This window comes from Nerophis ophidion, linkage group LG24 (genome assembly GCF_033978795.1).
Source record: "Nerophis ophidion isolate RoL-2023_Sa linkage group LG24, RoL_Noph_v1.0, whole genome shotgun sequence".
In the NCBI taxonomy this organism is placed as follows: domain Eukaryota; kingdom Metazoa; phylum Chordata; class Actinopteri; order Syngnathiformes; family Syngnathidae; genus Nerophis; species Nerophis ophidion.
In genome coordinates, this window is record NC_084634.1 from 36,268,423 (window position 1) to 36,291,482 (window position 23,060).

The 23,060-nt window shown below is 40.3% G+C and overlaps 1 protein-coding gene across 1 annotated transcript; it reads right to left on the minus strand.

The window, feature by feature from the left end:
- Positions 1-1,028: 1,028 nt before the first annotated feature.
- Positions 1,029-22,800, minus strand: LOC133542185 (uncharacterized). The gene is made up of 21 exons (XM_061886076.1): positions 22,570-22,800; positions 22,443-22,498; positions 22,270-22,356; positions 19,570-19,691; positions 19,355-19,495; positions 19,161-19,241; positions 18,914-19,081; positions 11,940-12,042; positions 9,411-9,631; positions 9,192-9,348; positions 8,917-9,128; positions 8,736-8,850; positions 4,222-4,427; positions 3,996-4,110; positions 3,765-3,934; positions 3,606-3,700; positions 3,271-3,401; positions 1,597-1,783; positions 1,384-1,525; positions 1,200-1,299; positions 1,029-1,125 (listed from the first exon to the last, which is right to left on the minus strand). Exons 1-21 carry the CDS (start codon positions 22,737-22,739, stop codon positions 1,061-1,063), a joined length of 2,844 nt encoding a protein of 947 aa, XP_061742060.1. The 5' UTR covers positions 22,740-22,800; the 3' UTR covers positions 1,029-1,060.
- Between the last annotated feature and the right edge of the window lie 260 nt (positions 22,801-23,060).

The window sequence follows — 23,060 nt, forward strand, 5'->3', positions numbered from 1 at the left end:
TAAATGGAGAAAAATAAGTACTTTGGCCTGAATGATTAACTACTATGTGGACTGAGTCAACTGTGAAATTGACATTTTAGCTAGGGTAATTACTAGGGCTGCGAATCTTTGAGTGTCTCATGATTTGATTAAATATCAATTTTTGGGGTTGATTTGATAAATTGATTCAATGAGATTCTTGATTCCAAAATATTTTTCCAATTCAAAACGATTCGGTATTCATTCAATACAGAGGATTTCAGCAGGATCTACCCCAGTCTGCTGACATGCAGAGTAGTTTTTAAAAAAGCTTTTATAAATTGTAAAGGACATCTTAACCGATAATTTACGTATTAAATGAACCAAAATGACCTCTGAAAAAAATGACACTGACATGCTTATGAGATACAAGTGTAAGCCATTAACACTATTTTTATAAATGTCCTATGTGAGGGATTTTTAGTCACTGCTATGCTGAAATTCTATTTGTTTCACTACTTTGGGGTTTGTTCTTTGTCATGTTAGAGTTCTCTCAACTGCTCTGTTTATTGCAGTTCTGAGTGTTGCTGGGTCAGGTTTGGAATTAGATTATGGTATTGCTGTGTGTAGTTGGATTAGAAAAAATAAAAATTGTTTAAAAATGAGAATCAATTCTGAATTGCACAACGTGAGAATCGTGATTCAAATTTGAACAATTTTCCCATACCTAGTAAATACCATATAACATGTTAAATTCTAGATAAACCAATGTTTAATATTGCATTTATATAATTTTTAATAACTGACAAAAAAAAAAATTCTGGTTTGGTCCCCGACTTTGCTGTTCTACCTGGGACTTGAACATGGGTTGTCATCTGGCATGGGACAAGCATGCTGGCTACATAACTAAATTTTGAGTTCTTAACCAGCATTTCAGGCTGTTGAGTTTTACCAACAAACACAGCCCGGCTGTTATAACATTTAAAAAAAAAAAAAAAAAAAAAAAAAAACTTATGGGACATAACATTGTATCAAATGGGAATCAAAGTGACTAAGCAGACCACCACATGTCAGTTTTAAAAAAAAATCACTTTTATTACAGTCAGTTTAGGAGTATGCATCCAGAAGAGACATGCATGAGGCCGACAGAAGTGGGACGTCTTTGTTCTAGAAAGGAAGTCATTTTACCGTGAGACACAAAATCCCATTTTTTTTGCAGCTTGGTGAAAATCCCATCTCACCTTTGAGCAGGTTACCCTGCCTGGAACACCACCTGTTCCTGCAAGCTTCGCTCAGATGATTTTGGGGGTCACAGATCGCCACGTCACAGTGGACATAAAGCTGCAGTGATGCAAGAAAACACTCATTTAACATTAGTCTCTAAATAAGAATTGCCAGTTTTACATTGCAAGCTAAAATATTTACCTGCTTCTTTAAGGTATCCTGATCTTGGGCGAAAACAAACAATTGCACTTCAAAGCGCTTGATGTGGGCTGGATACATCACTCTGGCATCTTTCCACACAGGGTGGGAGACGACCCGGTGTGGATTAGTAGGGTTTGCACATCTAGAAAGAAAAGACCTGTTTACTAGACAAGTCACTACAGCAAAAGTACTGATGGTCTCTCCAATTTCTACCCATTTATGATCAGATTCCATCTGGGCTGAGAGGTCCTGTCCTTGTTCTCCGTGGCCCAGCAGTTCTCCAGCTCCAGTGACACTTTAGGGGTGTTTGACCTCATGAGTTCCACCTCGAAATACAGCGGCTGCAGGTACTTTGATATGGGATAGTCCGAGTCGTCATAAAATGCCTTGAACGAGTCATCTAAAATAGAACATGGTTGCCAAAGGTTATTACTTCCAAGTACTTAGTCACATGCTCTATTCTCCTTACAGCGAGGTTTTAAAGGCCTACTGAAACCCACTACTACCGACCACGCAGTCTGATAGTTTAACAATGAAATCTTAACATTGCAACATGTTAATACGGCTGGTTTAGGTTTACTAAATTACAATTTTAAAATTTCCCGCTAAGTTTCCTTTTGAAAACGTCGAGATGACGCGTGTTTGTGACGTTATTAGAGCGGACATTTTATCCCACCACTTACTGCTAAAAGTCGTCCGATTTGATCGCATAATTACACAGTATTTTGGACATCTGTGTTGCTGAATCTTTTGCAATTTTTTCAATAGAGACTTTAAAGAACTGTAAATTGCAGCTGCCTTTAGCAATCAAAACACAGCCGGTGTTTGTTGTGAATCATTACTATGGAACAGAGCGGTCAAGGGAACATTGTTTTCCACCACATGTCGACCGGCAGGTTTTGGTGAGGAAATTGTGGTAATAAGTCGCCTCACCGGAGACGAGCAGAGCTCGCGTCCTCCTGCAGCAGCTGTGACTTTTTTGGCTCCTCCATGGCTTCCATCAGAGACACTGGCAGTCAACACCTTGACATGACCATATAATCTCACTAAAACAATAATCAGAATTTTCCAGAATTATCCTAGTAATCTGAATCGCTCACTCCCCTCGCCTTTTTTTTTCCTTCTAGTGCTTCACTTTAACTTTTCTCATCCACAAATCTTTCATCCTTGCTCATTCATGGGGGAAATTTTTGCTTTCTCCATCCGAATCACTCTTGCTGTGGCTATTTAAACAATGTGAGGAACCCGACAACCAGTGACGTCATAGTCTGCTACTTCCGGTACAGGCAAGGCTTTTTTATTAGAGACTAAAAGTTGAGAACTTTGTCGATGTACTGTACTAAATCCTTTCAGCAAAAATATGGCAACATCACGAAATGATCAAATATGACAAAGAATGGACCTGCTATTGCGGCATAGCTCGGTTGGTAGAGTGGCTGTGCCAGCAACTTGAGGGTTGCAGGTTCGATTCCCGCTTGTGCCAGCCTAGTCACTGCTGTTGTGTCCTTGGGCAAGAAACTTTACCCACCTGCTCCCAGTGCCACCCACACTGGTTTAAATGTAACTTAGATATTGGGGGTCACTATGTAAAGTGCTATATAAATATACTTCACAAATAAGAATCTCATTTCAGCAGGCCTTTAAAGTCATACATTTTATTTTTTGAAAGAATACTGATAATTTGTGATATAACATTTTAAAGCATTTATCAGGCGATAGACGTATACTTAAGAGTACCCGATTCAATTCAGTGAATGACAGATTTCTGATCACTAGTCAGGAATTGTCACATTTGTTAGTCCACTAGCATTGGGTTTAAGTGACTAAGGACAAATCTAGACTGCGCTACAGCGATCTTCAGATATTTCAAAAAAGGTTCAAGCATACCTTTAGCAAGCCTCAGCTTCACTTGCTGCTCGCCTTTTACGTTTTCTGCATACGGGTCGTTCCTGCGAGGCCTGGTTTGGAAGGTAATGGCTCGACTTGTGTTGACGTCGTAGGAGCAGGAAATCTTCAAACTTGGGGAAGGTGTGTTTGTTAGCATTTCATTGGCTCAAGGTGAGCTCAGCTTTTTGTTAACATAAAGCAATTTATCGCTTAAGATGTACTGCGTTTTAAGACTGGTGTAATTTTTAATGGTCCCCTTGGCAAACTAATGTGTGGTACAAGGTTACACCGGGGGTTGTCATAACTCATTGCATTAATAACTGAAATAAACTCACTCAAACACCGGCTCATCGGGGTTGGCGCGTCCACTCTGTACAAGCACATCCGGCAGAGCGATTTCATTCTCATAAAGCATTTCATTGGCCAAAAACTGGAAGGGGTAGGAGATAAGTCAGATTTGAATGATATGGGAATAAACCACATTAGCATGTTACCTTTCTGGTGGTTCCACACGTCTTGGCGGTGAAGACAAAGTAAGCATAGCGGTCGTTGCTGTAGGATGGACGACAGGTGGGGTCTCTGAGGGTCAACCGACGGGGGTTCAGACTGGGAACAGACTCCAGTTTGACCGCCAGAGCAGTCATGGTTCCATTGGGTAAACACTCTGAAAGTGTTCCGAATAAAATCAGTGTGGGCTGAGACTTGTGTCAATATGCAGAACCAACCGATCAGTGTGACAGGGAAACTACAAGTCAGAGTGAAGTCTTGGATTTTCTTCCTGGAATCCCGACTTTGCAACCTGACATCAAGTCTGCCTTTGATGAACAACTCGTCAACGGCCTGGAAAGTTATTGAAAACCGTGACCGTTTAGGTTGAGGAATGGCATTGAGTCCCTTAAGGGAACCATACATATGCACCACGGGGCTAAGCCAATAGTCGAGTAAAAATACCTCAAAGACAACATCCTGTGATGTGAAGGGCACCACAACCCTGAAGTGGGTTCCGTTCTCAGTGAAGCCATATTCCTCAGCCAAGGTCTTCGTCAAAGGGCGCATTCCAATGGTCGTTTGGAAGTTGGAGCCTTGGGTTCCGTATCGCACAAGAAGGTAGAAGTCCTGGGAGTCGCAGGCGCCGCTGATGAAAGGCTGGACTGTGGCTTTAAAAGACACAGCACGAAAGACAGGAATTAAGTCAGGGTGTCCAAAGTGTAGCCCTTGACCATTAAAAACCACATCCTAGATTAGAACATTGCACAAAAAGGGTGATTTGGCTCAAATTTACCGAAATGTCCGACAACTATTCCATCAGAACAAAAAGGTGCTGCAAAGCCAGCATCTTTAGTCTTACCATGTCGGTCAAAGTTAACCAAGTTCAATTTACTACAACCTACAATCCAGATGAGGCATCATCTGGAATTCTTTTACCAGCTCAGGTGATTCACCATAAGGAAGGTACCTCTGATCAGTGCGCCGCTATTGGGTCATTAACATTGCTTATTTCTTAAAATTTAACCGGTCACATGATTAAATAACTTTTGGCAGTGGGTGGAATAGTCAAAGGCATCATTAACTTTATTAGCTGACTAAGATTTGCAACATTAAAGGGGCTACATTGCTTCACTTTAAGACCTGTAGCACCTTTTTGCTAGACTACGTAGTGAAACTAATTTTCTACATACATCTTTAAAAAAAGGGAAACTGCACGTTTGACTTTTTATTGGTTGTTCACAATCATTAAAGACATGACCAATAGATTCCAATTACTCATGTATGCTTACAGTGGATCTCTATTGTCCACATAAAATCCACTGACTATTAAGAGTCAAGTCGTGACTTGATTGACCAAGTATTAGTGATACTATAAGCATTAACCCAGACAAACTGTTAGCACAGTATGTATTCTGTACAATTCACCACTAAACGGCAACACCCGAATGGATTTGTCAACTTGTTTAAGTCGGGGTCCATGTTAAGTCAGGCTAAAATTGCTGATGTTTACATTGAGTGGTCTGTTGCTTTTGCTGCCTGTAAGTTTATAAATCATGCCTCATCTGGACAAAAAAGTTTGAGTAGGTATTCAGTGTTTGTACACTGACTGCCGTTTAACACCTGAAAAGACACATTCCCCAAACCCCTACAGTTTCTTTGTGACAATTAAGACAGTGGTGCAAAAAAGTATTTGTCTGCCACCGATTGTGCAAGTTTTCCCACTTAAAATGACAGTGTGTAATTTTCATCATTAGGTACACCTCAACTGTGAGACAGTGGAAAAAAAATCCAGGTATTCACATTGTAGGTATTTTAAAGAATTTGTAAATTATAGTGGAAAATAAGTATTTGGTAAAACCATTCAAAGCTCTAACTGATGGGAGGTTTTGGCTCAAAATCTCGTGATACATGGCCCCATTCATTCTTTCCTTAACACGGATCAATCGTCCTGTCCCCTTAGCAGAAAAACAGCCCCAAAAACCATGATGTTTCCACCCCCATGCTTCACAGTAGGTATGGTGTTCTTGGGATGCAACTCTGTATTCTTCTTCCTCCAAACACGACGAGTTGAGTTTATACCAAAAAGTTGTATTTTGGTTTCATCTGACCACATGACATTCTCCCAATCCTCTGCTGTATCATCCATGTATCCATTTTGCTATAAACTCAACTTGTGTTTGGAGGAAGAAGAATACTGTGTTGCATCCCAAGAACACCATACCTACTGTGAAGCTTTGGGGCTGTTTTTCTACTAAGGGGACAGGACGATTGATCCGTGTTAAGGAAAGAATGAATGGGGCCATGTATCGTGAGATTTTGAGCCAAAACCTCCCATCAGTGAGAGCTTTGAATGGTTGACCAAATACTTATTTTCCACCATAATTTACAAAAATTCCTACAATGTGAATTCCTGGATTTTCTTTTCTCATTGTTTCTCACAGTTGAAGTGTACCTATGATGAAAATTACAGACCTGTCATTTTAAGTGGGAGAACTTGCACAATTGGTGGCTGACCAAATACTTTTTTGCCCCACTGTATGAACATCTAAACATACTTGCCAACCTTGAGACCTCTGAATTTGGAAGATGTATATAGTAGCGTCCCGGAAGGGGTTCTGGGTATTTGTTCGGTTATTGTGCGGATGTTCTCCCGAAATGTGTGTCACTCTTTTTGGTGTGGCGCATATGACTGTTAAAGTTGTTTACACGGCCACCCTCAGTGTGACCTGTATGGCTGTTGACCAAGTATGCTTTGCATTCACTTGTGTAAAAGCCACATATATTAAGTGACTGTGCCAGCATACTGTTGATATGGAGGAAAAGCAGACGTGACGACAGGTTGTAGAAGACACTAAAGGCAATGCCTTGACCCAATATTAATGTCCGGGTGGTAATCGGGAGATTGGTTGCCCAGGAAATTTTTCAGGGGCACTGAAATTCAGGTGCCTCCTGGGAAAAACATCGGGAGGGTTGGCAAGTATGCATCCAAAAACAGCAGACCTTTCACAGTGATGTTTTATTACATTTGTCATCTCAATGTCTGCAGTGAGCTATAATCAGTGACTAAAAAAAGCCAATAATGCGCCGCGTATGCCTAAAAATGATCAAACGCGTAAATATTAAAGTGGCTTTATTATAAATGTGCCTGAGGGCTTTATAGGCGGAATTGGAGCGGACTTTGGATTACATTTTAAAATGCAAAAAGTCATCTCATGGTTAATGAGGCAAAATTCCCACCCTCCTAAAACAAGAGTGCAGTTCCCCTTCGAGGAACTTTTAAACCAATGTGGGTGGCACTGGGAGCAAGAAAGGTAGTGTCTTGACCAAGGACAAAGTCAATGACTAGGAAGTTGGAATCAAACCCAGAAACTCTAGTTGCTGGCTTGGCCACCAGGGACTGGATGACACCAGCTCCTGTATTTTTTGCATATTTCCAGTAAGACTGATCTTGCAGTGCAGAGGCATTCTGCGACAGATCCCAAATTTATAGAAATTGCTTAAAGCATTTAGAGCGAAATATTCAAAATGGGCTTCTGAATTTGTGACAGATTTTCAGACTGGAAATATATTGTTCAATGAATAAGATTTAACTGTTTTTTTTTTTTAATGGTACAGGTGTCTGATAATGGCTTTATTGTCCAACTCTTAATTACTAATACAGTTGTAGAATTAACACATGCCTATTTTTGTTGTGATGCATTAAACAAATTAACAAGGTTTTCCAAAATAAATTAACTCAAGTTATGGAAAACAAGCAAACATGGCACTGCCATATTTATTAAGTTAGAGTGCATTATTTTTTTTTCTTTAACATGCCTCAAAACAGCAGCTTGGAATTTGGGACATGCTCCCCCTGAGAGAGCATGAGGAGGTTGAGGTGGGCAGGGTTGGGAAGTGTTTATTGTAGTGTCCCGGAAGATAGTGCTGTTCTGGGTATTTGTTCTGTTATGGTGCGGATCAGGGCTGCAAATCTTTGGGTGTCCCACAATTCAATACTATTCGATTCAAAAACATTTTCCTATTTCAAAAGGATTCTCTATTCATTCAATACACAGGATTTATCCCAGTCTGCTGACATTAAAGCAGAGTAGTAGATTTTTGTAAAAAGCTTTTATAATTGTTAAGGAAAATGTTTTATCAACTGATCGCAATAATGTAAATTAGTTTTAACTATTAAACCAAAAATATGACTGTGAAAACATTGGACACAGTGTGTTAAGCTTATGAGATGTGAGTCAAGTGTAAGCCACTGTGACACTATTTTTATAAATGTCTGATAATGTCAGACATTCTTAATATGCTGAAATTATAATATTGATACGGTCGATCATTTTTGGTTTGTAGTGTGTCATGTTTGTCTCAATTGCTTGGTTTATTGCAGTTCTGAGTGTTGCTGGGTCAGGTTTGGAATTGGATTGCATTGTTATGGTATTGCTGGGTTGATAAAAAAAAAAAAAAAAATTCTAAATCGCGATTCAAATTGATTTTTCCCACACCCCTAGTGCGGATGTTTTCCCGAAATGTGTTAGGTGTGGGTTCACAGTCTGGTGCATATTTGTAACAGTGTTAAAGTTGTTTATACGGCCACCCTCAGTGTGACCTGTATGGCTGTTGACCAAGTATGCTTTGCGTTCACTTGTGCCGACACACAAAGGCAGTGCCGCTAAGGTTTATTGGCGCTTTGCACTTCTACCTACGTCAATGTACCACTCCATACTGCGGTGTTTTAAAAAGTCATACATTTTATTTTTAAACTCATAATTTGACATGTCCAGGGTGTACCCCACTTTCCGCCTGATTGTAGTTGAGGCACCAGCGCCCCCCGCTACAGAGGTGAATAAGCGGTAGAAAATGGATGGAATGATATTTTAAAGCATTTATCGTCCATCTCTAGTTCAGAACTTAAATATTCAAATGAAGAATGAGGGCAGCAAGAAAACTGTCCATTAGAGTTCGTAAGTCTAATATGCACTTACCTATGACAGCCAATTTTGCTTCCAGATAAGTAGAGTAAGAAAAGGGTGCCAACTCTGGCAGGACCACCAGACCGAAAGTCAGTTGTAGAGAGTAGACCATGTAACCCATGTCTTTCTGTTAGGAATCACAGCGGGATTAGGACTTTTAAACCTCAAAACCCAGAATACGAGCGAGACTGACCTTCTGTAGGACAACTTTGTCATCGAAAGGCACTTTGAGCGAGAAGAACTTAAATCCACTCTCTTGAGCGTAATGCTCGTGCAGGTCAAAGCCTCGCACGCTGGAGTCGGCCGCCGACAAGATTTCCCCGACGAAGGTGATGTTGCGTAAAACCACATCCGGCGCAAAAGGCCCAAGAGTCACTTTGAACGCCTTCTGCTCTGCAACAGTGTCTGTAGGCAGGGACAATGAAGTTTAACATTGTTTGCACACACCTGTGTTGTTTTGACACTCACTGTCCTGCACGTGCACGGAATGGGGAATGGGCGGTGTCCTGATGGGGAGGAGGACTTTGTATCGCGTGTCCTTATTGGTAGCGTCCTCCGTCCACAGCAACTCAAGCATGGGCTCGATCACAAAGCAGACCAAGTACTGATTGTTCTGGACAAGACTCTGCAAAAACAAAATGTTTTAAAATCGGAAAAACTTATATATAACCTAATTTTTAAACCCACCTTTAAGTAACCACCCGGTGCCCTGATGGGAATATGCACCACGATGTACATGTGGCCAACAGTCAAGTTGTAGCCCCGAGCGGACACCTCCGCGGCGTCCAGTCGCATTCCGTCGATGCCCATGTGCACCTTCTGGAGTCGGACTTGGTCGGAGGAAATGAGTGGGTCGATGCGGGTGGGCAGGAACCAGCTGATCATGTCTTCTGTGATGTAGACACTACCTAGGAGGGAGAACATCACAAAAGCATGCTTCAAATTCCTATTGAGTTCTATTTTTTTTAAAAAGGCACAGTATAGAATAGTCACTGGCTTGCAGTATTGTCAAGCTTTCCAGTAGCAATACATTAGTCAGGGAAATAAAAATCTTTGGCAGACCCTAAAGCAGAGGTCTCCAACCAACGGGCCGCGGCCCGATTAGTACCGGGCCGCAGAATAATTTTTTTTTTTTTTTTTTTTTTAATTAAACATATACACTTACAATTAGTGCACCAACCACAAAAACCTCCTTTTCATGACAAAGAAAAAGAGAGAAAAAAAAAAAGAAGACACCCCCCGGACCGTGGGACAAATTATTAAGCGCTGACCGGTCCGCGGATACAAAAAGGTTGGGGACCACTGCCCTAAAGCATACTTGCCAACTTTGAGATCACCGATTTTGGGAGGTGGGGGGTGTGGTTAAGAGGGGAGGAGTATATTTACAGCTATCCATCCATTCTTTTACTGCTTATTCCCTTTGGGGTCGCTGGTGCCTCTCAGCTACAATCAGGTGGAAGGCAGAGTACACCCTGGACAAGTTGCCACCACAGTGTGTAGAAATCTTTAATTGAATCACTAACAAAATTTAGAATTTTTTTACCAAATAGTTCAAGAATGACTACTACAAATGAGCAATATTTTGCACTGTTATACAATTTAATAAACCAGAAATTATTGCTGCATTTTCATTTTTTTTTCAACCAAAAATGCTTTGCTCTGATTAGGGGTACTTGAATTAAAAAAATGTTCAGGGTGTACATCTCTGAAAAAAGTTTGAGAACCACTGCTCTAAAAGCCGTATTTGTTATGGTCACATATGCATGCACAGTAGATGGCTGTATTGTCCTGTTTAAGAGTGTCACAACATTGCGGTTTACAGTGGACGAAAACGAGACTGCTGTTGTGTGATGTTACCGCGCTGGGAGGACGTTAATGAGACTGCATAACAATAAACCCACATAACCAAGAACTCGCCCTTGATCATTCTACAGTTATAACGTCATGCAGGCACTGTTTATATTTTGGGAAAGCAGGCAGTAGATATGTCACTCGGGTCCGCGGCCTCCAGCTCTACCTGAATTTCAGGAGAAAATTTTTCCCTGGGAGGTGCGGAATTTCGGGAGTCTAAAAGTCCGGGAAGGTTGGCAAGTATGACCTAAAGCCAAATTATAACCACAGGCCAGTAAAGACTTTGTAAAATGCGTAGAGATGTCCGATAATGGCTTTTTTGCCCTATACTCTGTTACTCTGGGGCGGCATAGCTCGGTTGGTAGAGTGGCCGTGCCAGTAACTTAAGGGTTGCAGGTTCGATTCCCGTTTGTCATCCTAGCCACTTCTGTTGTGTCCTTGGGCAAGACACTTTACCCACCTGCTCCCAGTGCCACCCACACTGGTTTAAAATGTAACTTAGATATTGGGTTTCACTATGTAAAGTGCTTTGAGTCACTAGAGAAACACGCTATATAAATATAATTCACTTCCGATTCCGTTAACCAATACAGATATACAGTTGGGCATTAACACATTATGCCTGATTTTGTTGTGATGCCCCCCTGGATGCATTAAATGAAACAAGGTTTTCCAAAATAAATCAACTCAAGTTAGGAGGGAAAAAAGCCAACTTTAAGTCAAATGCATTTTTTATTTTTTTAAATCTCAAAGCTTGGAATTTGGTACATGCTCTGAGAGCATGATGGCGGGGTTGTATATTGTAGCATCCTGGAAAAGATAAGGGCTCTGGTATTATCTTATGTTGGGGATGTTCTCCCGAAATGTTTGTCATTCTTGTTTGGTGTGGGTTCACAGTGTGGCGCATATTTGTAGCAGTGTTAAAGTTGATACGGCCACCCTCAGTGTGACCTGTATGGCTGTTGAGAAGTCATAAATGTGACTGGGCCGGCATGCAAAGAGTGCCTTTAAGGTTTATTGGCGCTCTGTACTACTTAAGTCCTTGTACACAGCGGCATTTAATATATGAAAATAAAAAAGTTTTTTTTAAACACCATAATTTCCGATATTACATTTTAAATATTAATCTGCTGATAAGACATCTTTAGTTTTAATATATTTGTGATTCACACATGCTTTCACATCATGACAAGGTTGTAAACTAAGTAGGTTAGATATTGAATAAGATTAATAATTCAGTGTTAATGGAAAAGTTAAAGCCCTGGACTACATAAACCTAATCTTGTGTTGCTATGGCAATGACAAACATTCACCCAATACAAGCCAGTGTACACTGACTTGACTCTTTAGCCCAAAATAAGTTACCTTCAAGGGCGGGGCAGGCAGCTGCTGCGTCAATGTGAGTTGTGAGCCACTTTTTTTTGAAGATGGTGATGGTTTGCAGCACAGACATGGGCACACCTGCGACCTGTAAGGGGAACACTGCAGTTCAGAGGCAAGTGGTGCATGTCGGCTAAGGATATACACGTGAAAGAAAGACCATCTCCACATTTTATGAGCCAAGTCGAGAAAACTAAAAGATTTCTAAACATTAGCAACTCGCCAAAATGAAGCACTCACACTGAGGTTAGCGGTTTTACTTTTTAAACCAAAAAGTGAAGTTAACCCATAAACCAACCCCCAACTAGACAGACCCTCCAGGAATTTGCAATGTCATCCATTCTACCAAACCCTGCAAATTATGCACTGCCTTGCAACTTTGCCAATCAAATCATCAATTTAAGATTTTACAATTATCTGCCCAAACAGTCCTTCCGTAGGCGCCATACCTACTTCCCGACCTAACCTAAGCCTTCTGCAAAGTGTACATGTATTCAGAAATTCTAACCAAGTTAAGACTTGAACAGTCATCTGCAATGCAGAACTGGCAAAGGTTGACATGTTAGAGTTGTTCATGTGTGATAATCTCATCTACCTACAATAAATAAGCGCCATGGATCACTTTTAACAGTTAAATGCTCTTAACGTGTGAGGGTAAATGTGATGGCAACCAGTTGCAGACTGTCCATCTTAAACATTTATGTCCTTTCCACAATTACCATTAACATCTGCTTTGGGTAGGTCTCTAGTGTTTGCTTTCATGGTATAAAAAAAGTAAATCAAAACTATAGTTTCCTGATTTGTTGAATCCCGTGCTTTGAGGGTAAGGTTATGAGTGTTTCAGTGCTATCAAAATAAGTGCGATTGGATTAACAATTGTCTCTAGGGTGTTGCACATAATTAGTAATCAAATTACAAGTATTTAAAATGAAAAATACACAAAGAAAATAACTAAATACCACAAGATTCATGCAGATTTAAAAGCCAAAAAATGTGTTTAAGATGAGATTTAACATTCAACAGTGGGGCCCATTCTGACACAAGGGGGCAGAAATGCCAAAGTTTAGGGCTAACAGAGAAGGCCCGGTCTCCTAGTTTTAAGCCCCACAAGTTGGAACTGACCCTCGGACCTCAGCACGTAAGTCAGAGAATAAATTTGCATGAGGTCCAGATGTACTTCGGAGCTAATCCAGTCAAAGCTTTAAAAACTAACATTTTAAATCAATTCTACAAACAGGAAGCGAGATTCAAGGTTATGTGCTTTTTTTTTTTTGATTCCCGTTAAGTTTGACCAACTAAAGGTAACAGACTTATTCCAATAGTCCAGACGTAATGAGAAAATCGTGCATGACTTGTTCAAATTTTTTAAAGATAGAAAGATTGCATCTTGGATAAAAGCTTGATTTAACGGCATTGATTTGTTATTCAAATTTAAAACCATGGTCTATATCAGGGGTGTCAAACTCATTTTAGACCAGGGGCCACAAGGAGGGGAAAAAAAAACAAAAAAAAAAACGTACTGGTTAAATCATGGCACAATAACTTAAAGACAACTTCATATTGTATTTGTTTAAAAATAGAAGCACATTCTGAAAATGTACAACACAATGTTGCGTTTTTTTTTTTAATTGTTGCAGTTAGTACATGTAATTTATATTTTCTGAATAAATGATATATTAGTGTTTATCAATCACGATAAAAATATCAAAATCAAATTAGTGCACTAACATTTGGTTTATAATTTTTTTAAACATATGTAGCATTTTATACAGAGAATTGCTATTGTGACATCTACGGAGCAGACGCCAGCGGTGTGATCGGAAACGCGGATGCCGAGCGGGGGCTAAAAACAAAGCAGAAGGCTAATCCCCACAGAACACCACTTTCCTCCATCCCGAAGACGGATTTAGATGGAAAATGCGAGACTACTGGTCTGGGTAAGGAGTCAGTTAAATTAGAACAAGTTTTTTCTGCTTTGAGTGTTTCAGAGTTGGACATGTGTTTTACTGAGGTGGCTAACTATGATGCGTGCAGTTTATCAAAGCAACAAACAAACAATCGGAAAATCCCCGTTACTGAGGTGGCTAACCATGATGCGTGCAGTTTATCAAAGCAACAAACAATCGGAAAATTCCTGTCGTATCAATTCCTAGATATGGTCGTAACTATACTAAATGCACTGGGCATAATAAACACAACATTATTAATATTGCTACTACGGATAATTTGATCAAAAACTCCCCAAAACAGCCCACTACCTATAATATAGGTTTTTTTAAACATAAGATCATTGTCTCCTAAAACGTTGTTAGTTAATGATATTATCAGAGACAACAATCTTAACGTCATCGGTCTCAGCGAAACCTGGCTTAAACCAAACGACTTTTTTGCGCTAAATGAGGCATGTCCTCCTAACTTTACACATGCGCATATTGCCCGTCCGCTCAAAAGGGGTGGGGGGGTTGCACTAATATACAACGAAAACTTTAACCTTAGTCCTAACATAAATAATAAATATAAATCGTTTGAGGTGCTTACTATGAGGTCTGTCACACCGCTGCCTCTACACCTGGCTGTTATCTACCGCCCCCCAGGGCCCTATTCGGACTTTATTAATGAATTCTCAGAGTTCGTTGCTGATCTAGTGACACACGCCGATAATATAATCATAATGGGGGACTTTAATATCCATATGAATACCCCATCGGACCCACCGTGCGTAGCGCTCCAGACTGTAATTGATAGCTGTGGTCTCACACAAATAAATGAACCCACGCATCGCAACGGTAATACGATAGACCTAGTGCTTGTCAGGGGCATCACCGTTTCCAAAGTTACGATACTCCCGTATACTAAAGTATTGTCTGATCATTACCTTATAAAATTCGAGGTTCAGACGCATGTTCGTCAAACTAATAATAATAATAATAACTGCTATAGCAGCCGCAACATTAATACAGCCACAACGACAACTCTTGCTGACCTACTGCCCTCGGTAATGGCACCATTCCCAAAGTATGTGGGCTCTATTGATAACCTCACTAACAACTTTGACGCCCTGCGCGAAACCATTGATAACATAGCACCGCTAAAGTTAAAAAAGGCTCCAAAAAAGCGCACCCCGTGGTTTACAGAAGACACTAGAGCTCAGAAATTATTATGTAGAAAGCTGGAACGCAAATGGCGCACGACTAAACTTGAGGTGCACCATCAAGCATGGAGTGATGGTTTAATAACTTATAAACGCATGCTTACCTTAGCTAAAGCTAAATATTACTCAAATCTCATCCACCGTAATAAAAACGATCCTAAATTTTTGTTTAGTACGGTAGCATCGCTAACCCAACAAGGGACTCCTTCCAGTAGCTCAACCCACTCAGCTGATGACTTTATGCAATTCTTTAGTAAGAAAATTGAAGTCATTAGAAAGGAGATTAAAGACAATGCGTCCCAGCTACAACGGGGTTCTATTAACACTGACACGATTGTATATACGGCGGATACTGCCCTCCAAAATACTTTCTCTCGTTTTGAGGAAATAACATTAGAGGAATTGTTACGTGTAAATGGAATAAAACAGACATGTTTACTTGACCCTCTTCCTGGGAAACTGATCAAGGAGCTCTTTGTATTATTAGGTCCATCAGTGCTAAATATTATAAACTTATCACTCTCCTCGGGCACTGTTCCCCTAGCATTCAAAAAAGCGGTTATTCATCCTCTTCTTAAAAGACCTAACCTCGATCCTGACCTCATGGTAAACTACCGACCGGTGTCTCACCTTCCCTTTATTTCAAAAATCCTTGAAAAAATTGTTGCGGAGCAGTTAAATGAACACTTAGCGTCTAACAATCTATGTGAAACCTTTCAATCCGGTTTCAGGGCAAATCACTCCACGGAGACAGCCCTCGCAAAAATGACTAATGATCTATTGCTAACGATGGATTCTGATGCGTCATCTATGTTGCTGCTCCTCGATCTTAGCGCTGCTTTCGATACCGTCGATCATAATATTTTATTAGAACGTATCAAAACACGAATTGGTATGTCAGACTTAGCCCTGTCTTGGTTTAACTCTTATCTTACTGATAGGATGCAGTGTGTCTCCCATAACAATGTGACCTCGGACTACGTTAAGGTAACGTGTGGAGTTCCCCAGGGTTCGGTCCTTGGCCCTGCACTCTTCAGCATCTACATGCTGCCGCTAGGTGACATCATACGCAAATACGGTATTAGCTTTCACTGTTATGCTGATGACACCCAACTCTACATGCCCCTAAAGCTGACCAACACGCCGGATTGTAGTCAGCTGGAGGCATGTCTTAATGAAATTAAACAATGGATGTCCGCTAACTTTTTGCAACTCAACGCCAAAAAAACGGAAATGCTGATTATCGGTCCTGCTAGACACCGAACTCTATTTAATAATACAACTCTAACATTTGACAACCAAACAATTAAACAAGGCGACACGGTAAAGAATCTGGGTGTTATCTTCGACCCAACTCTCTCCTTTGAGGCACACATTAAAAGCGTTACTAAAACGGCCTTCTTTCATCTCCGTAATATCGCTAAAATTCGCTCCATTCTGTCCACTAAAGACGCTGAGATCATTATCCATGCTTTTGTTACGTCTCGCCTCGACTACTGTAACGTATTATTTTCGGGTCTCCCCATGTCTAGCATTAAAAGATTACAGTTGGTACAAAATGCGGCTGCTAGACTTTTGACAAGAACAAGAAAGTTTGATCACATTACGCCTGTACTGGCTCACCTGCACTGGCTTCCTGTGCACTTAAGATGTGACTTTAAGGTTTTACTACTTACGTATAAAATACTACACGGTCTAGCTCCATCTTATCTTGCCGATTGTATTGTACCATATGTCCCGGCAAGAAATCTGCGTTCAAAGGACTCCGGCTTATTAGTGATTCCCAAAGCCCAAAAAAAGTCTGCGGGCTATAGAGCATTTTCCGTTCGGGCTCCAGTACTCTGGAATGCCCTCCCGGTAACAGTTCGCGATGCCACCTCAGTAGAAGCATTTAAGTCTCACCTTAAAACTCATTTGTATACTCTAGCCTTTAAATAGACTCCCTTTTTAGACCAGTTGATCTGCCGTTTCTTTTCTTTTTCTTCTATGTCCCACTCTCCCGTGTGGAGGGGGTCCGGTCCGATCCGGTGGCCATGTACTGCTTGCCTGTGTATCGGCTGGGGACATCTCTGCGCTGCTGGTCCGCCTACGCTTGGGATGGTTTCCTGCTGGCTCCGCTGTGAACGGGACTCTCGCTGCTGTGTCTTGGATCCTCTTTGGACTGGACTCTCGCGACTGTGTTGTATCCATTGTGGATTGAACTTTCACAGTATCATGTTAGACCCGCTTGACATCCATTGCTTTCCTCTAAGGTTCTCATAGTCATCATTGTCACCGACGTCCCACTGGGTCATTATTGTCACCAATGTCCCACTGGGTGTGAGTTTTCCTACCGAGGATGTCGTGGTGGTTTGTGCAGCCCTTTGAGACACTAGTGATTTAGGGCTATATAAGTAAACATTGATTGATTGATTGATTGATCTACTGGACACAAGAACAGCAGTTTCAATCAAAAATTCCAGGTACATTTTTATACTTAGCTAACTCATCCCAGGGGCTGGATAAAACCTATTTGTGGGCTGGATGTTTGACACCCTGCTGTGGAGCAAAAATGTCCACATTCTAAGAAACATGCAAATAACTTGCAAGCCATCCTTTGAGCAAAAACGTTCTACTCCAGGGGTGTCATTTTATACCAGGGGCCACATGGAGAAAAGTCTACCGGACTGGTAAAAAAAACAAAACAGTACAATAACTTAAAAATAGACAACTTCAGATTGTTTACAAATAGAACAAGCACTTTCAGAAAATGTACATGTTGGGTTTGTTTTTTTACAATTAACTGCTGTGGTTAATAGTAAATTGTATTTTCTGAATAAATTGTGATATTGGTGGTAATTTTCAATCAAGATAAAAATATCAAAATTAAACTAGTGCACTAAAATTTGGTTTATTTTTTACATATGTAGCATTTTCCACTAAGATACTAATTGCTATTGTGACATCTAGTGGACACATTTGGAACATCAGTTTCATACTTGGCAAACTCATCCCGGGGGCCAAATAAAACCTGTTTGTGGGTCTGATCCGTCCGTTTGACATCCCTGGTCTATATAATGACTCCAAACCTGGTGACCCTTCAGAGTGTTTATGTCCAAGTCCAGCAGAGGATTACGACTTTCTCATTAACTTAAAAATTATGCGCCAACTCGGCCTTGTCATTTAGGCACTCAAGTAGTGCCAGGGGGTACGATTATCTTTGGAAATTGTCAAATATATTTGGCAGTCAGCATTGTGTGATGACCCAGCAAGTGATAGGATTGTATGCTTTCTGAATATTGCACCCAGGGGAATGGTATAAAGTGCAAACAGGATGGTCCCAAGAACTGATCTTTGGGTGACTCTACAGAAAGGGGGGTGATGGATGAAACAATCCCTCAATCTTAACAGAAACTTCTTGATTAGGTAAGACCTGAACCATTTCAGAGCAGTCCCCTTGATGTCTACATAGTCTTCCAAACAGGAGCAAATTGTGTGGTCAACTGTCAAAGCAGCAGTCGGTCTAAAAGCAATAAAATTCCTGAAGTGGCAGAATCGTAATTAAAAACCTTTGAGTTCCGACTGACAATGAAAAATCTTTAAAATGCCACTGTCATTTAAAAAAAAAAAAGAAACTGCATCAGTGTAAAAACACTTCTCTAAAATCTTGCATACAAGTTTTAAAAAAGCCTCAAAATGCAAATTCAGCAATTTACAACAAGCCTTAGGGACCAACTATGCAATGTTAACTTTGATTTTTCTATTCAAGCTGCCACACCTCCCCTGAAACCAGAGTTGAGCAGACCATAAAGGCCACTAATCCACTCACATGTTGGATGTACGTGTCAGGCGCGGACTTGGAGCTTCGCAGAACGAGTCTCGTTGGAGTCTTTGCGACCCTGTAGCCGTGCTTCTGGGCCTCCATCAGAGTCATCTTTTTCTCCTCGGGGGTGTTGAAAATCAGTGTGATGATTTTGTATCCAGGGTCCATTAGGGTCTTATGCAAGGAAAGGCAGTTAACACACTTTTTTTTTTTTTAAGATACGTCAAAACAAAGGCCAAACAGTTGATCTAACCTCAGCAGCCCGCCGAGGTTCAAAGCCGGGGGCGGTCCCTGGCAGGGCGTAATCATCTGAAGCAACCTTTTTCACGGACACCTAGAAATGAGCTCAAGCTATAAGAGACCATCCATCTGTCGTCGTGCCCTCTGCTGTGACATCTGAAGTGCCAGCCTTGACGCTCACACTCAGCCTGTGATGCGTTCACTTACCTCCATATAGTTGCGGTCACAGATTATTTCCCTGAAGGCGGGCGCGCCATAGCTGCAGGTTTCAGCCACCTGGTACACCTCATCTTGAACCATGTGGTTGCCATAGAGTCTGAGGTTCAACACAGTCCTGAATGAATCCCCCTATAACACAAAAAAAAAAAAAACATAAGGACCACCATCTCCGTCTTTCAAAATAAGAGTTGAATGGCTGTTACCGTATTTTGAGCAAAACAGTTTTGAATAGAGGCGTAGATCAGGATGGTTTCTTGCTGGCTGTAGGTCATACTGAAGCCACACTGTGTCGCCAAACTTTTTGTAAGCTTATAGGCAGAGTTACCTTTAAGTAAGGAAAAAAATAAAACACACAACTTGAGAAAATTATGTAGGGGGAAAAAAGTCTGGTAACATATTGGCTCTTCATCATATTATAGTACTTAATACTAGCAGTTAATTCAGAGCCTTCCCTCAATAACCTCAGAATTATTAACTGTTTCGCTCGTGTCCAAATAACTACCGTATTTTTTGGAGTATAAGTCACACCTGCTGAAAATGCATAATAAAGAAGGAAAAAACATACAAGTCGCACTGGCGTTGTCATATTTTTTGGGGAAATTTGATAAAACCCAACACCAAGAATAGACTTGAAAGGCAATGTAAAATAAAGAATAGTGAAAAGGCTGAATAAGTACGTTATATGAGGCATAAATAACCAACTGAGAAGGTGCCTGCTATGTTAACATAACACATTTTGGTAAGAGTCACTCAAATAACTATAACAGAACACGCTATACCTTTACCAAACAGTCACTGCTAATTGCTAAATCGCATGAAATCTTAAACGTCTGTGAATGACCTAAATAATTCTGATATTTTACGGTAATGTGTTAATTTCATCCATCCATTTACCGCTTATTCCCTTTTGGGGTCGCTGGCGCCTATCTCAGCTACAATCGGGCGGAAGGCGGGGTACACCCTGGACAAGTCGCCACCTTATCGCAGGGCCAACACAGATAGACAAACATTCACACACTAGGGCCAATTTAGTGTTGCCAATCAACCTATCCCCAGGTGCATGTCTTTGGAAGTGGGAGGAAGCCGGAGTACCCGGAGGGAACCCACGCATTCACGGGGAGAACATGCAAACTCCACACAAAGATCCCGAGCCTGGATTTGAACCCAGGACTGCAGGACCTTCGCATTGTGAGGCAGACGCACTAACCCCTCTGCCACACAAATCGCTTCCGAGTATACAGTAAGTCACACATGAAAAAAAACTGCAACTTAGTCCGGAAAATACGGTAAGTCTCTGCATGTTAAGCAACTAATTAATGGTAGAATTTTCCCCATACTAAAGTGTTACCAAAAGACCAAATCTGAGATTGTGTGCGATGAAGCCCTCTGCAGTAAATGCATGCTTTGTGCAAATTCCACTCTACCTAAAATGGACAAATGGGATTCTGACATGAATCCATGCTATAGTTTGTATGACTTATGTTGAAAAAAAATAGTTTTAAAAAACGTAAGATATAGGGCCTGATTTCCTTAGATGCAAATATCACATGCTAAACCAGGGGTGTCAAACTCAAATACAGAATGGGCCAAAATTTTAAACTGGGTCCCTAATTAAAAGGTTAATTTGTTCAAACAGTTTTGCATTGACTATTGAACAAGCGAGGCTTAAATAACTCTAGTGACATGCAAAATAGTCCAAAAAAAAAAAAAAGGAATGCCTTTCTATTTGCAGCCTTCTGAGGTAAATATTAAAATTTTTCACTAATAAATTTGAAAAAAAAAAAAAACAAGCCTTGAAGTAGCAAGAGAAAATGCATGAAAAAAAAAAAACGTTACTCAGTTTGCTACACTGATTTGCTTTAATACTGAATATGGAACAAGCAACGCTTATATAACTTGATAGTGCAAAATCAACTTAAAAAAAAAACGTTAAAACTATGCCTTTAAGGTAGATATTACATTTTTCCACAGGCTAATAAATTTGAAAATAAAATGTGGGCGGGGTTTGGTGGTTTAGTCTAAAAACAAAGCAGGCTGTTTCTTTAAAAAACTAATCAAAATCAACGACATGAATTGATCTATTCAAGGCTCCAAAAACACATTAAATATTACACGTTGAGATATTCTTTGGGGAAAATGTTGCATATTTTGTGCTCGCTATGTAAAAAAGTAAGGTGTTTGTTTTTTTAAAAAAAGGGCCTAAAAACAAAATAAAACTTCTTAAGTTGATCTGGAGGTTAGTGTTAAAAGTAAACAGTTAAAATGTATAATTTATTCTTTAACACTTTAATGATTTGGGCCCTTTTGGATCCCCAATAATTGTGTAATTTGTTTTTAAGTGCCATTGCTAAAAATAAAAATAATTAAAATCACTGTTATGAGTTGACTTTTGTAAGGCTCCAATTGTTATATAATCTCAAATGTTCCACTTGAAAATCTTACTGGGGAAAATTACATATTTTGTGTTTTTCCCCCATTAAAAAAACAGGGGTTTCTTTTGACAAAGAGCATACAAATTAAATCTTTAATAACATATTGACAGATTTAAACCTTGAATAATAAAAATACTGAATAATGACACATTTTTCATATTTTTTTGACCAAAACCTTTTAGGGTCCCCGGGATCAAGCCTGAGTGGAGGCCCAAATGTATATTTTTTGTACAAATATTGTATTGGTTATTAACAAAATGGTCCCCACTTGCTTTGATCTTTCAGTGTGCGGCCCTCAGTGGGAAAAAGTCTGGACACCCCTGGAATAAGAGCCCATTCTAAAATGGTTAATAGGTTAGTGTTTTTTCCCCCATACAGTTCTGTTGGACTAGTTTCACTTGATCAAACGTTTTAACATTCCTTACTAGATAAGAAATGAAAGTTTCCTGCTGAAATTTTAGGAGAACTTACCAACAACAGCGGAAACTTCAAGACGCTTGCCTTTAAGTGGACCAACATCCACACGCATGATATTTCCCAAGCATTTTGACACAATATCTATCAGGGAAAAATATATTACAAAAATGATTGTTCAACAACATGGACAGTGATTAAAGAAATAAATGAACAAAAATTATAAATACTTAAGGAACGTGTCTGTTGTGCTTCTAGAGTCCCAAGTAACAACAGGAGACAAAGGCTGCAAAAGACAGAACCGCCATCAAAACTACAATTTCAGAACAAACACGTGCAAAACAAGAAATGACGAACCCCAGTTTGAAGACGGCAGCCATGGCACAAAGAGCGGGAACGAAGCACCGCCGCAGTCCTTCTCCTTGCAGCTTTTTCAGGTCGAGGTGGACTCCGCTCTGCAGGGCCTTCAGACAGCCAGGAGATGAGTAGCTGCTGTTCAAATACTCCTGCACACAGGTGGATCCCATCAGGTCCCCATCAAGCTCAACTGCACCCGGAGCCTGATTGGACGGCTGACCGGTGCCCCGCCCCTTTAAGAAGGTAAGACATCTCTCATCCAAACTACATGTTTAATATACTCATCTTATTATTTATCTAGTAAATAAACACTGAATATGTCAGCGGTTGCTTCTTCAAACAGTTTTGGGATATTGTTACATGACTCTATTGATTATTTTATACACTCATAGTATAATTGGGACTTTTTTTTGTCCTTTTTTATGAAAATGTCTGCCTTATTGTTGGCCATACCTTAGCTTTGGTTGTGTTGCTTTTCTCAGGATTCCAAG